Genomic DNA, 16,355 nt, shown 5'->3' with positions numbered 1-16,355 from the left:
AAAATATGTAGAAATTAATCACAGGCAACGGTATATGTTGAAAAAACATACTATTTTTATCCCGAACATCAATTGGAGCTGGGATTTTATGGCCATGATTTTAGAATATTAGACTGATAGTTTTCAAATTCTGATTGCATGAAACAGAAAAATGAAACTGCATGTAAACTGGACCAGTCTGTTTGAAGGTTCGATTGATCTGAATTGATATGATTCTTATAAAGATGCAAGTCGATAATAATTATACACTCAAAGGAATCTTTAAATGTTTTAACAGTGTTTAAGCAACCAGATTTTCCAAGTGAGTTCTTATTATTCACTTGCTCCTAAAAGACCCTTTAGTAACCCTCGTACCTTTAACTCCCCCTAGAACTCCTCAAAGCCCAATATGTGATAACGTCCATACCAGAAAAGTGTGCTATAATTGCAGTGAAATTTCTTATACCTTGAACTATGAAAGTGATCGCAATGCATAATTCACAAGTGCACATTAGTATCGCTATCGAGGGAGGTGTTTCAGAAATGGACCAATGAGATTCTTTTGCTCTTGTGACGCTTAATATTTGAAACTGTGCATATGAGCGCATGTTGTTGCTTACGTTTTATTTTGCATTTTTTCCCAGTTATAAATGCATGGCGTATAAGCTGCTACCATGTTATTAGAAATTCTAGCAGTGCTTTTATTTTTGTAAGTTCCTGTTTATTTGATAGTCAGCATTTCACTTTCGCGAAACTTAACACACACTGAAAAATTGATTCAACCTTCATGGCATATTATCACTCTTTATATATAGAGAAAATGACTCAAGCTACAATTAGTCTCAAATATTATGCATTTACTAACACCTCTGAATTATGAGAATTCAAGTGTATAATCTTTTTATTGAGCTGAGAATAACTGGAAGTGTTACAATGAATCTAGTATTTTCTCAATGTTTGCATGCCTTTGATTTTGAAAGTGTAAGATTCAAAATATATATTATGATTGATCTAATTATACCTATCATTAACATTAAAAGGTATATATGAATAAATTAAATATATTCGTTGTGAATAAGATTAATTCATTCTGCTTGAAAAGTATTTCTTGCATAGGCATTCTTTCATTTAAGAGTGAACGGTTATTAATGGGAATTCTAACCCAATAAATGTGTAGGAATGCTATAATGTTCCTGAGTACTTTGTCTACGTTAAAATGTAGCGGAACCTAGTGAACTAAGTAGCGACTTATCGCTGAGTTCGAGTATTCACTACAGAGTCTTGGGAAGGGTTAAAATACCCTTTTATTTACTCAAGGAAATAATAACAGATGGCCCCTTCTGAGGCTTACAGGAAAGCCTCCACTCGGGCTTTTAAATTAGGAAAATAAGAAATTAATCTAATATTAAACTAAACAGACTTAGAGGCTAGACACAAATACCTAACTTAGTTGGCCCTTAATTTAACTTAGCCGGTAATTATCAACAGGCATGTACAGTACGGTTGAGCGTAAGATTCCAGAACGAAGTAGTCAGACGGCAAACAAGCGCCACTAAGGACTCCTAAACTCTCTCGAAGTAAGCTGAATCTTCCTTAAATACTCCTTCTAACTCATTTGCATAAAACGCAATAGTAAAAACTCATTCTGGTATGGAATAGTAGATGGAAAAAGAAAATAAGCATAGAAACTTAAAGTAACCTCCACATCGCAAATTAGGAAAATTCACTTTAAATAAAAGCGTGCATTGGCTATATAGAACATCTTTTTTCATACAGGCTGCACTATAAAATGCTAAGACTTCTACTATTTCCATATATAAGTATGCTTATATTTATCTAATTTGACACTGAACATTTTCACAAGAAATCCACGATTTAATTATTTTATACAGGAAATAGCGTGGCGAAACATTTTCAACCATCTTAAGTAACGCTCAGCAAAGGTCATGTGAAATGACAGAAAAATTACTGGAAGCCCATTGCTTCATTTTAGAAGCTACTTCCTCAGTGTCGATACAGATGTGCACTTATGAAATATGAAATATGCGACCAATATTTCTGAGATTGGATACTGAATGTTATTTCTCTAAGGGTAACAAAAACGTCTGGAAGTGCGGATAGACAACTTAGACAAATTCCCTTACATATTATAATTTCATGACATAAAATACGTAAGTAGTTGAATAGATAGCAAAAATATTTATCGTATTAAAAACTTTTAAAGAGATATTGGTTTAAATAGCATGGATATTCAAAATTTTTAAATTGAAACTGTCATAAACAAGATATGATATGCAAGTCAGTTGATATCTTCTTTTCTTTCTTTCAGCTTCCACTGGTGAGGTCTGACATCATCCGACCATCTTCCGTTAAACAAGAAGGAAATCCTCTGCTTTCTATATCGGAAGTGACGAACACTTTGTTGGACCATCATTAGATGGTATGCACTCAAAAACCGGTGACGCGACGCCAAAAAAGTGACCTTCATCTCTTGTTTCATTGCATCTCAAACATTCATCGAACACTGTGTTCGAGAATGCTGTTCACTTAACTGTTTATCAGGAAACATCTCAGGTCTTCCATATTTTTTGAGAAATATTGCATTTGCATACAATTCATTCACATAAAGCGATATTATTAGCATAGTTTTACAGTATGTGTTTAGGTTCATTTCCAGTGGCTAAGCTTAAGAAGTGCCGTAATAATTAATTCAGAACTAATTATAAAATCTGCTTTAGGTGTGAGTTATTCAACGTGCAATAAATTAAAATCGTGATTTACGCAATTATTATGGAAGGAAAATTAGATTCAAGAACGTTCCTTAGAATATTCGAATAACATGAATAATGTAATTTGAAAGTCACCCCTGTAATGAGAGTTATCATCACGACTCAACATTAGCTCTTACATAAATTCTTAGAAAAATTCCGTTCCCTGTATCATAGATTTCAAATGAAAATGCTCATAACTTCGAAAGGAAAATATCCTTCCTTTAAAAGCAAATTATGCAGATCTGGAATATTGGTTCACGTATTAAATACACAAGTATTCATCTAATGAGCGAAAAAAATGCAAATAATAAGAAGGAAGAAAATTAATGTTTGAAAATTTCCCAAGTGTGCTTAATGTTTTCAAATACTATATATTTCCATTCCCCCCCCCCTTTTTTTTTTTTTTTTTTTTTTTTTTTTTCGCAGACAGCGCTTTAAGAGTTTTACGTTGCAGTCAAAATTTTCGGTTTTAAAATCATTACGCTAATACAGCAGTGCACTAAAATTAAAAAATATATGCTACAAAAAATAGCGAAAAGAGACACTTACAAAATTTGTCTCCTCACTAAGTAAAAAAAATAAATAAATTCTTAAAAATTCTTAAATTCTTAAAAATTTCAACAGAAAAATTTATAGCATGTTTGGCATAAAGCAAGGGAATAATCATTCACATTGTAAAAATATATTGTTATCCTCCAATCTCTAAGTACCTCAAATTGCCGAGATCTTGCCCTGACCAAAGAAAGTCTATTCTTTGCCCTGACTTCTCTTTTCTTCTGTACATAATAATATTTCTCCGTTTTTATTCTCAACAGATGGCGTTGTATATTATTTTGTTGCGTTTTCGTCTCTTCATTCCTTATTTGTTTATTGCTAAGCAAATAAGAATGATAAACAAATCCAGTACAATTTTGTTAATATTATGCAAAATTGGATCATTATTATTATTACTAATTCCTAACTGCTTTACAATATAGTCGGAATTCAACCCTATTGCTAATTTTAAGTAATAAATAGGACATTAAAAGAACAAAAGAAAATTAGCACAAAAAAATTGGCTTGCATTTGTATCTTGTTCTAATTAAGTTTCTTTAATGTGCCTTTTACAGAAAATAAAAAATGAGATTGCTGAACGCAGTTTATTATTAACCCTTAATATCGTGCTATATTTTTCAAAATAATGGACAGCAGAGATGTTACTGGTAACTCAGGTTTACACTGTTCATCAAAGCAGATGTATCGAAGACTGAATCTCATCAGGCGAGAGGACCTTCTTCAGCAGGATTTCAAAAATTAAACATCATTATTATTCTTGTACAGTATGGCTTCTTCAGAAAGACAGTGGGTTCATCATCCTTCGCAGACGGAACTGTGCAAAATGATCTTTCCTTCCCGCCCTCCTCACACATTCCACTTTTTATTGTGATTTCACAATTCCAAACCAATTCCTATTTGCGTTTGAGAATTTTGCATTAGTAACCTAGTTCTTGGAACTATCTCCTTTCTATAAATATTCTTAAAATTTACACCTGTTGTAAAAATCATAATTTTGAACCTGAAAGAAAGAAGCAATATAAGTTTTGTTATTTCTTCGGGATTTTAACGTGTGTGAGTTTTTTTTTAAATATTATTCATCAGTAATATTTTACAATTGCCCAGTAAGACTTCTGTAAATTATTTCTTGTTCTAAAAATTGTCTGTTATAAAGCAAGGGAAAAATATTTAAACTGAATAAAAGCTGAATTACTTTTCTCTAACAACGATTGCCTTTCGAATTTATGCAGTTGAAATATATGGCTTATAAAATGTTCTATGTAATATTAAAAATAGTTTTTATGAATATCTTTATGAAAGAAAAGCACGAAACGGTGACTAATTTTATATTATATTATGTATATAAATCAAAATACTTATGTTTTTGCCGCTTGTGTTTTGCGTTAAAAATGTCTTTACTTTTTTCTGGAATGATTTGTAAATACTTTTTCAAATATTCTATTTATTTTTCAGATGTAGTGTGATAATTATGTACAATATTCGTTCTTATTTCAATAAATTATTAGTTTGAAACCTTAACTTTTCTGACAACCCTATCTCTATAAAGAATTATTCTAAAACAACTATTTAAAACGCAATAGCTGCATTTGTGTTCAAATAAAAAATCGTAGTGAAAAACTTGTTTAAGTTCGATAAAGCTGTCATGTTTCTGCAGTACAGATTAAAAGATATAGCCTCGTTAATAGCCTGTGTTTTATGAAGCTATTTCAATAGGTTTCATTTTAGAAATCTTGTACGCAATCAAAAATTATACTTACACGGTACTTATTGTACAAAAAGTGTAATTTTAAAAGAATTTGTAACACTGCATTTTTACACTTTTGAAACATAACACAGAAATTTTATGAGAAGTATGAATAAAAGATTTTGGAAGTCTGGTATGAAATTGCATGCAAGTTTTTTAGAAGCTCTTACTTCTTTTACTCCTTAAGTAGCTTATAATAAGGGATTTTAGATGTTTTACATCTTGTATGAAATTTTATACACATCTAAAACCTTAGTCCTCTTTATTTTATATAAAGGAGTTTGGAAATCTTGTATAAATTTCTGTACAAGAATTCTAAAATCTTTCAGCAATATTTCCTAGGAATAATTATTATACCTTAACGTAGTTAAATTAATTGGTAAAAGAAAGTTCTTTAATTCTTTCAGGCGAATACTTTTCTGACATTCCTGCTAAGCGGGCTAAATATTTTGGCGAATTGCCAAAGATCTTACTTCTTGTTTTTAGACAACATATCCCTTTCCATTCGTAAATATTTTATGCTACTAATTTATTTATTAACCTACAACAATAAACTTTGAAAATTTTAAAGTTTTCTGCAAGGTAACTGTTTAAAAGAAATGTATTTGTTAGGCATTAAGAATCTATTTAAATGCAACCGAAACAGAGAAAAGTAGTACAGCCTTATTATATAATTGATTTTGATTTTGTTTATGCATAACGACGTAAAAAAATGAGTAACTCTAACCATTCATGAATTTCATTTTCATTTGTTGTCATTTATATCAACAAATCCATGTTTATTTATGATCTTTCATTTGCCATATTTTGCATTGAGTTTATGCCAAAAAATTTGATTTCATAATATTTTTTACTGCTTAGCTGTGACTGTATATATTTGTTTCATGTCCTAATAATTACTAAGAAGTGTAATAGAGGAGAAAAGAGGCTACTCTATACAAAGTCATTTATTCCATATAAAAAAGTTCAGCTTTCTCTGAACAGATTATTTGTTCAAAATTTGAAGTGAACAACCAATTTAAGGATGAAATTAATTTTAAACTTGTTATACTCGAGTTTTGAATACTTTACTTGACACACTTCAGTTCAATTTTAAAAGCGATATTCGGAAATTTCTCTTCAGAATTTGAAAAAAGTTTGTTTACTTTTATGCGTTTTTGTATGAAGATTCAAAAATATTTAAATTTCGAGTTATATAAATTGGTCATTCTGATAAGTAAATAGAAAAATTACTTGAGACTTTTAAGCAATATATTTACATAAAACTTAAAATGTATTAAGCAAAAGAAGCAATTAAGGGTAATTTTAATCTAGATACTAATCCAAAATTCCATACTAGCTCATATTAGTTTGCTTTCTTCAATTTATTTTTATATAGCTAAAATTGGAACTAACTTTTCATTTTCTAAACAGGAATAATAAAAGAAAAATTTAGGACATTTATAAACGTATTTTTGAACATCCTATTTGACCTGAGAATGATTTTGCCCTAATTAATGTAAACTAAATAATTTTAGAAATTTAAACTATGACTCGATTAATGTGTAAAAAAGTAAGTATTCAAATTTATCTCTGTGCAAGAATTTCCTACACTTTTCTGCTTTGTTTAACAAGTAAAAAGAAAATGAAAATAATCACTGCAATTAACAATAAAAGAAATCTAACAAACTGTGCGCACAGTAAAATATCCTACACACTACTTATTTATATTCTACATGTTATTTTTTGCCAAATGACGTTAAAAAAGTAAATAGTGATTGAAAAAAGTAAAACTATATGTATGAGCTTGATTTCTCATTATCTGAACATTTAAAAACACTTTTAACTTATAAAGTAATAAATTATAATGAGTAAAAATTTTAGTTTAAGAAATTAAAATGTTTTCCTAACTTGCTAGAATTTTTATTCATCATAAATTATGAATAATCATTTTCAGCGAACTTTTATTCTTAGCCATTTTACAAGTGCAAAAAATTCATACAGATTTCGTTCACTGTAAAATTGTTTTACTTAACTTACATTCTGAATGTATGTCTTATGTTCTGTATGTCTCATGTTTTACGTTGTTTAATGTACGTGTTACGTTCTGAAGCAATTTAGCATATATTCAGCAATAGTTATGCATTCATCATATGAAGAACACTAATTTACGTCTCGAAAAAAAAAATGTCAACAGATTTTTTTGTTCTTTTTAACTTTCGTTTCTTGTAAACAGCGACTGATGTCTCGAAATGTGTGTCTCTAGTTACCCTGAAATGTTTGTTCGTTTGTAAAGTACATGCTCGTTGGTCACTGTATTATTAAGACAATGTAATGTTTTATAACTTTCAGCGACCTAATACAGATTCGCATTGTATATAAGTTAGCAATAAACTATTATATATGCTACGTATTTGTGTCTTTTCATTGAATATCAGAATTTCTTACATAAAAGCCTCTCTCTGGCTAAAATTCGTATTTGTTCTACTGAAGTAAAATAATTAAAGTCAGGCTAAAATACATTCTTCTGCACAACCAAAAGCTTTAAATATTGTGATAAATCAAAAAGTAATATTTTTATTTATAAAATGGCATAAGTAGGAGTTGATCTTATTTCAGTTTTTATTATAGTCTCTAAAAATTCAAAGCTGGATTTCTGAAGTCAGTGCCACAGAGATTCAGAAAAAAAAAATCCTCAGGTTGACGACGTGGTCAGCGGTACATTGCCTATTTCATCCTGAACACTTTTCGAACTAAAACATTCTTGAGGAACACTTCATTTACCTCAAAAAACCTTCAATAAAAAAACAAAAACAAAATATATTCTTCATCTCCTACCCATCGAAACCGTTCTTCATACAAGAACTACTTGCTTAATATCTGAAACTATTGAGTCATAGTTTGAATACCTTACCTGAGATTCCTTTCTTGGAAAGCCCACTCATTTATCTCATGGAGATACAGGTGCGATCTCGGTACTGCCTTTTTATCCTCCAATAAATGTTTGCTCATTTCTAACTTTTGGCTCGTTAAATTAGTATAATTGTCTCCTGCTTATCTTAGTAGAAGTTTCCAGGTGCCATCAAGACATTAGTGCAGTTTTTCCACGGAAGCACACCAAAAAAAGAAGAGATGCGTTTTGCTGCTACAAGAATACCCAATGCCCGCCAGCAAACCTGATTTACTACGCACAGGCTCTAAAAAAAAGGAGACGCATCGACTTCCTTATCTTCCCAAAGAAAATTCTTGAGAGACCACTTTCTGAAAATTCGGAAAAGGTTCTTTCCATTCACAAAATTACGGCGGAAATCAAAAACATTTTACCCTTACAAAAAGGCGGAATAGCAGTGACCTGAAAGTCAGATCAAGATATTAACGAACTTTCACGAACCCTGAAAGCATCTGAACCAGTAATTAGCAATATTGATGTAAAACGCCCCTCGTTGAGGTCCCCGAAGATCATCATTGACCAAATCTCGGAACATATTTCGGAATCCAACATCACCCAAGAAATCAGCTCCATCCTAGAACTGATCCAAAAGACGAAACCCTCAAATTCCACCTTAGTGATAGAACCTTAATTGTGTTAGGTAGGTATTCAAATGCACTACAAAAGCATTTCACAAATGTATTCAAACAAAATCCTTCCTCATGAGATGGAGCTCCCATACAATAAAAGAATTCACTGGAATCCGCAGATGCTTCATCTACCAAGACTTTTCACACCAGCTAAAACACTGCCCTAATAATAATTGCTGTGTTTTTTGCAGCGCAAAGTATCCCATCAGAGAGTGCAAAGCAGAATTCCCGTACTGTATCAACTGCGAATTACACAACAGTACAAGCAAGACTCGCTTCGAAATCGACCACCCAGTACACCTCCAAGTCTGCCCTAGTTATCAGAAAGAGTTAATCAAAAATGAAGCAAGAACAAAATATTAATAATCTAGCAGCACCCAAGCCATCAAAAACCAATCAATTGTATGGAAATTCCATAAACAACAAGAATCCACCCAAATAAACCTCCAAAGAGCGCAAGCAGCGAATTCTAAATTAGAAATTTTTCTTTCTGAAAATAAGACGCTCTTCTGATCGAAGAGTCGTATTGCGTAAAAGGAAAAGTAGAAGCACTGCCAACTAGCTGTAATATCTTCCCATACCAAGACAAAGATCAAACCTCGGTAAGAGCAGCGATAATCTTCCAAAACAAAAACTGGTCTCCAGCAATAATTTATTCATCCAGAGACATTGAAACAATAGCCCCAATTTAGAAAATTAAGAAATACTATTTACATCATTCTATTCCTCTCCATCTGAAGAAATAACAGATAACTTGAGCATCCTGCAAAGATTTTTAAAATCTCCTCATGTGATTAGGAGATATTTCAATGCGCATAATCCCATGTGGGGTTGCCCACGCATGAATGCAAGAGGTGAAGAGGTAGAAGATTTAATTAACAGTGAGAACCTCACAGTGATTGACAATAATCCATCTGAACCAACATTCCAAACTATCGATGGATCTGGATGGTCGGATATAACGCTCACAAACCAACTGATAGCTCAGTATATCCAGAACTGGACAGTTCACGTCGAAGAGGATATCTCAGACCATAGACTGATTTCATACTGTATACTCTTCTCAATTCAACACGAAGACTACCAAAAGATTCCAAATTACCCAATCAAGAGCACGAAAATTCATGAAGTCCATTACAAATGCTATCCAAGAAATCGACAATGAAATAAATTGCTCAGAAAACAAAGCGCATCTAAATAACATAGTTACAAAACTTCAAAACACAATTCAAAAGCACTGTGAAAGCTCGTTCAAGATAAAATACCCAAGCGATATCAAACGCGTCAATCGGTGGACCACCGAACTCAGGTGTGAGAGAAACAAGACTAGAGCATTAAAAAGGAAGATGAAAAAGACGAGAACTGAGGAATAAAGAGAGATAGCCAACAAGTTGGATGCAAAGCAAAGCAAAGAGCTATGTATAAAAGAGAGATTTATAATACAAAAATTAAGTGCTAGATTAAGTATATAACCATCAATAAAAACTGGTACGGACCAGTGTACAAAATATGTACCAACAAAGTCTTCCATCCGTGTCAAATTTTTATCCCAAACTCCATCAACGAAACTAATTCACAGGAGGATGCAACAACCCAAAGCATCATGAAAATAATGGATGCTGTGTTCCTTCATAATTCCCCAGATGAAGAAACACCACTCCAGAGTATCAGAAGAAACAATAGCCACCCCTCAGAAACAAGTAATAATATTCCATTCTCTTCCATTGAAATTTCAAGAATAGTTAAAATCCTATCAAACAAAAAAGCACCTGGGCCAGACTGAATCGATAACCATCTCATCAAGATCCTGCACAAGAACTTTCCCATCTACTTCCAATCTAATGAATAAATGTCTAGAAACAGGTCTTTTTCCGACAAGTTTCAAAATCGGCCAGATAGTTCTTTTTAATAAAAATGGTCAGAATGCATCGAATCCAGGTTCTTACCTCCCAATAAACCTTCTTCCTGTAGTAGGGAAAGTACTTTAGAGAGCCCTAGCGAACCGCCTCAGGCATCACATAAGGAAGTTCAACACAGCAAGCCCATATCAGTTCGGGTTCTCTCAGAAAATAAGCACTATACATGCAATCAATGATATTCTAGAGCAGATAAAAGAAAATGAAGTAAAGAATCTGCACTCGGCTGTAGTGTGCCTAGACCTCTAAAACGCCTTTAATTCCCTCTGTTGGCCGGAGGTTCTAGGAACACTGAAAGACACAAACTGCCCAAAAAACCTTTACAAAATTTTTCAAAATTACTTCACTTACAGACGCAGAGTCATTATAAGTAACAACCATACAGTTGAAAAAGTACAAGTCAGAGGCTGCCCACAGGGCTCATGCAAAACTGTAGATTTTTGGAACCTGACGTTTGACAAAGTGATATAGCACAAATGGCCCCTAACACTCAAAATGTACCGCTTTAGCGGACGATGTACCTTTTGTCGTGAATGGTAGCTCGAGAGACGAGTTACAAAGAAATATAAACAACACATTAGAAATTTTCAATTCTCTTTGCAAACAACAAAAACAAATAATTTCTCAATAAAAATCACGTGCCTTAATTACCCACAAACCCTCAGAAAAGATAACAAGACTTCGAAGATTCGAAATAGAAGGAATTAAAATAAAAATAGTTAACTCCCTAAAATACCTGGGTGTCATCATTAATAAAATAAAACTTAACTTTATAGGCCATCTAGACTATATTAAAAGCAAGACCTTCAAAATAACAACCAATCTAAAGCAAATGAACGGAATAGGATGGGGGATGAGAAGACCAATCCAAAACCTCATCTACCATAAAGTAATCTATAAGATTGCTCTATACGGGGCAGCCATATGGGAAGAACCAATGACAAAAAGAAAGCAAAAAAGCTTCATATAATCCAGCGACCTTTCCTTCTCAACTACACAGGAAACTACAAAACAACATCAAATGCGGCTCTCTACCAAATCGCTAACAGAATGCCACATTTTATACGCGCTGAACAAGAATTCCATAAGACAACAGTACTACAACTACGAAAGAAGAGCCATTACAAATCATTAGAACTTTTAGCACAGAAGTAAGAGGCACCGGTACACCCATATGAGCACCATCCAATGAAAAAAATAATATTGTAACCAATCCTTTAACATAAAGTGTTGAACTAATTGTGACAACAAGGCTGCCCTCTAGTGAGTAGCCAGAGAAGTACTTCAGTAAAAGCCAAGTGTCCCACTTGATAGGTTGTACCAGACTCTTGCTCTGTAATTTTCTTAAAGTTAAATGTAATGTCCGTGTGTAACTTAAACCTGTTAATAAATACTTGTTACACTATACAAGACTCTTCTAGGACCGATCCCTTCACAATATCACATTAAGCATGAAAAAAGAAGTAAACAAAAATAAATTTCCCCTGCTCTATACAGACTGCTTCGGCCTAGAAGAAGGTAAAGGCAGCGCAATCAAAATCTACCTAGACCCCAACAAGACAACAGAACAAAAGTTCCATCTAGATCAACAAAATAGTATATTCCAATAGGAATCAGTAGCGCTCCTTCAAGCAATAAAATACAGTATCACAAACTCCCTGAAAACAGCATATGTCTTTACAGACAGACTTTCAGAATGCATGCCATCGCAAGCCCTCACCATCGATCAAAATTAATCCAAGAGTTTACAGAAGAACTTCAGCATCACAAAATCAACACTTCTTTGTCACTTGGCTGAAGTCACATGCAGGGGCAAAGGTAACGAGGAGGCTGAGATGCTAGCCAAAGAATCAGATAGAGGTCAAAACGCACAAACTTATCAGTACCATGGCCTGGCTTGCACCTTAAAAAAATCATAAGCAGCAAGTCTAAACCTGAATGGCAGAACTGGGGGGATAATGCCGAGCAAGGAAGAAGGATTTATGAATTGTTCCCAAAAGTAGGCACAGCACTCAATTTAATAACAAGAGAAATAACGTGGTTCTTATCAGGGCATGGCCCCTTTCCTACATACGTTTATGCAAGGAACTTAGCTACATCATGCTCCCTCACAGCTGAACACCATTTAAAAGTCCCGAATTCAGATGACGCCTTTTAGAAGATATGCTACCAAGAACAACCATCTCAGAAAATAAATCATAAATATAATGAACTTCTTGTCCACAAGAGGCACTGTGTTATGCAACACAACATAGAATAACATAAAGATATTACTTAAAATATTGTATATAAGCAGACCTGGAGCTGTCCTCCATAGCATGTAAGGGCGAAAGGTACCGTGAAAACATCAATGTATATATAATGGGAAAAAAGGCACTGCCCGCGGTGTGGTACCATTACAAAGCCTTACAAGCAACGCTTGGAAAGGTCACCTGTGAGCCCTGGGGGTGATTATCTGGATAACTAGTGTGCCTGGACACATTGCTAATGGTTAAACAATGAGTGTCAATCACACTTCACCACATCCATATCCAGATACAATTTTATTATAAGTAATCTGAAGTTAGTTGAGATACTATTTCGAAGCTTTATATTTTCCGAACTGAGATAGGGTACGCCCAGGTACCCGGGTGTCTTAAGCATCGTTCCACAAGAGCAGAGTTGCCATCTTGGCTGTTATGTGCTGATGTAGTGACAAGAGTACGAGCACTGATTCCTCAAGCTGGAGGCTATAACATTTATAGAAAAATAGTATATTGTATTATTCTGATTTTTATAACCACATTAAGAATTTGTTTTACTTGCAACGGACTTCAGACATTATGTGCCTTTCCAAGAATGCATAAGTACACAATACAAATTTAGATAATGATACTTTAGGCATATTTATGCCTAATAGTATCATTATCTAAATACATTATAAACACTGAAGTTATACATTTTAAACACTGATATGTATTTTAGACTACTGTAATTAGCCAGAAATATTAGACATTTTTAATATTTTTTTTTTACTTTAAAAACGTCTCAAAGTTATCTCTGAATTAAAATAAAACTCTTACATTAAAATATGTAATACAGGCAATGACTGTTTGCCCGCATGCTTGTATTGGCTTGGGCTTTGTGACTGTCCCTCATATCCTCTGTGCTGTGCGGACAACATCAAATATTGGATGCTTCTCATCTTGATTCATGCTCTGCACTTGTGCTTTTAAACTGTAAAGTTCAGAAATATTGAAAGGCTAAATGGCATCATAGTCAATCTTCAGGGCATTTGTAATAAATAAATAAATAAAAATATCTAACAATATTTGACACATTTCATTTAAAACAATTAGAAAAACGCGCCAATATACAAATTCGACGTAAAGAATTTAACAACGAGCATCAATAAGCTGAGTGGCTGAAATGTTTTTATGAAAAGAACCTGTATTCACTTTTTCAGAAACTGGTGAAAGGATGAGAAAATAAATCACCTAGATGTGATATAAAGCAAAAAGAAAGTTCTAAAAAGTACTCAAACAATGTTCGGAATGAAAGAAATTTTTTTTAAATGTTGAGAAAACAAAAACAACTGTTGAGAGTACAAAAACAAAATCAAAACATCTGTTGAGAAAAAAAAACTGTTGAGAAAACAAAACAAAAACCTCTGTTGAGAAAACAAAAACACACAAAAAAGGAATTATTCAATACACTATCTGAATACTAACCTGAGAAAATGATTGGAAATGAAATTAAAAGAGGTGGAAAGGAAATTCAAGCATTTTTTTTTCATTTAATTTAAAAAGAGAACAGGTTCTCAGACTGCTGTACTTTGAGAGGCCTATTTAACGCCTCTAAATGTTTTTCTGTTTACCTGTTTAACATTTCTAAATTTCTCCGTTTTTCTTAAAAACATATCATTTTGAAAACTTTTATTATAATTACATTCATAAGACTGAAGATTACTTTTTGGTCTGAAAAGGTATTATACTGGAATTACTTGATATCAATATTGCGTTTTTGTAACGTAGCAAATTCTTTTTATTTGATAAAGCTGCTTATTTTCCTCAGAAATCCGATGTTTTCAATACTTTCAGTTTTGAAATTATTGTGCAATTAAGCTTTCAGGCTGAGTAACACTAGGTAATTTGAAAATGAATGAGTTGAAAATATTGTTAAATTATTGCCATTTAGCATCCATTCTGAGAGTGATTTTACTGAAGTCTTCCAGATTTTCAGATTTCCAAATAAATTATTCCACACTTTTAAAAAGAAGTGCGTATTGATGTAAACAAGAAACAGAATGCATACAAAAGAATAAATTTTCTGGTTTCTTAATAGTGTTGGACTTCTTCCTATGGAGATTCGTGCAAAACATTATTTTCCAGACTCCAATTCGTGACACTGCTGAACTGAAAAGTCGAATTACAGAATCCATGCAGAGTATTGATCCTGCAATTCTTTATACAACGTGTGAGAAATCTCGTATAGACTCGATGTGTTCCCCACAACTAATGGTGCTTACATTGAGATCGTGGAATAAAACACTGCATCAAAAATCTTTGATATTTTCTTTATGGAACAAAAAAAAAAAAAAAAAAAAAAAAAAAAAAAACACTAAGAGAAAAATCAATGTTTGTTTTTCGTAATTAATATTTGAATGTGTAGTCATTCTTTTCGGACACCTTATATTTCACGTTAGCTAACCCATTTTTCATATGTTTTGGAGCTATACCATCACTTCAGCGTTTTGTTAATTCTCACCAGGATATAAATAAGAGTATTTAAGATGGAGTTCTCAAAGGTTCAGAGACAAAGCGTTTGGTAAGTCAGGCCAGCTTGAAGTACAATGTACACCTAATGTTTTATCATAGGTAATAAGAATATAGTCCTATTGTACTAAATATTTAGACCTCAATACAACTCTACCTGAGAAGTAGAGAAAAATAGCCTCTGTTTTTTCCTAATTGTTTCGTTTTTACTGAATAGTTGATATATTATTTGATAGTGGCTTTGAACTTTATTTAATGCTTACTGGTCAACGAGCAATTGATAGGGAAGTGATTTAGATCAACCCTTTTCCCACATACGCCAAGTATCTGAGGGTACAAAATTTCTCTTCTGGAAAATGTAGAAAAGGGGACGACCTGTTAGCTACCAGTTGATATAAGTTCCGAAAAAGACGTCCTCTAGTCTCCGTTTTGCCATTCTTCTTCCCGCGACTTTTTCGCAAATATTTAAGTTTTCAACTGAGATGAGATTTCGGGCAAGTCAAACCTAAAATGTTTCTTTCAGCGCAAGTTATTGTCGACATTGTTGCTTCATCCGCATGTTCATTTCCAAATATTCCTACATTTAGACTAGAAGAGAAACACGCTAATGTGACAATCAAAATCGTAAAAAACAACCTTATATTTAGCGTAGGTATAATGAAATACTCAATCGATTTCGAGGGCAGCTAAAGGTCCCTCCTCATCAGGAGAAAGAAATACATAGAAAGAAGAAAATAGGAATCACAGAAACACGTGGTGCTTATCAGCACTGCACGTGGTTATAACTAGATTTTTAATCAGAGTTGCACTGGCCGCCTACTTTTACTGAGCCAGGCTGTCTGATCAAGCATAAAGGAATATTAATATTAATTATTCCTTAATATTCCTTTATGCTTAATATTAATTATTCCTTAATATTCCTTTATGCTTAATATTCCTTTATGCTTGATCAGACAGCCTGGCTCAGTAAAAGTAGGCGGCCAGTGCAACTCTGATTAAAAATCTAGTTATAACCACGTGCAGTGCTGATAAGCACCACGTGTTTCTGTGATTCCTATTTTCTTCTTTCTATGTATTT

General features: G+C 33.0%; 1 protein-coding gene across 1 annotated transcript in view; it reads left to right on the top strand.

Moving 5' to 3' along the window:
* Positions 1–7,437, top strand: part of LOC118195411 (uncharacterized) — a 380,537-nt gene extending 373,100 nt beyond the window's left edge. Inside the window, exon 11 of the mRNA XM_085817665.1 lies at positions 2,309–7,437. Within this exon, the coding sequence (XP_085673791.1) occupies positions 2,309–2,416 (108 nt within the window). The 3' untranslated portion in view covers positions 2,417–7,437. The remainder of the gene's footprint in view (positions 1–2,308) is intronic.
* The last annotated feature ends 8,918 nt before the right edge of the window (positions 7,438–16,355 follow it).

The sequence above is a fragment of the Stegodyphus dumicola genome, chromosome 5 (assembly GCF_044657685.1).
Source record: "Stegodyphus dumicola isolate Sdum_Otavi_A_Nest chromosome 5, ASM4465768v1".
Taxonomy (NCBI): Eukaryota; Metazoa; Arthropoda; class Arachnida; order Araneae; family Eresidae; genus Stegodyphus; species Stegodyphus dumicola.
The sequence above is the reverse complement of the archived record's forward strand: the minus strand, read 5'-3'. Positions and strand labels throughout refer to the sequence as shown.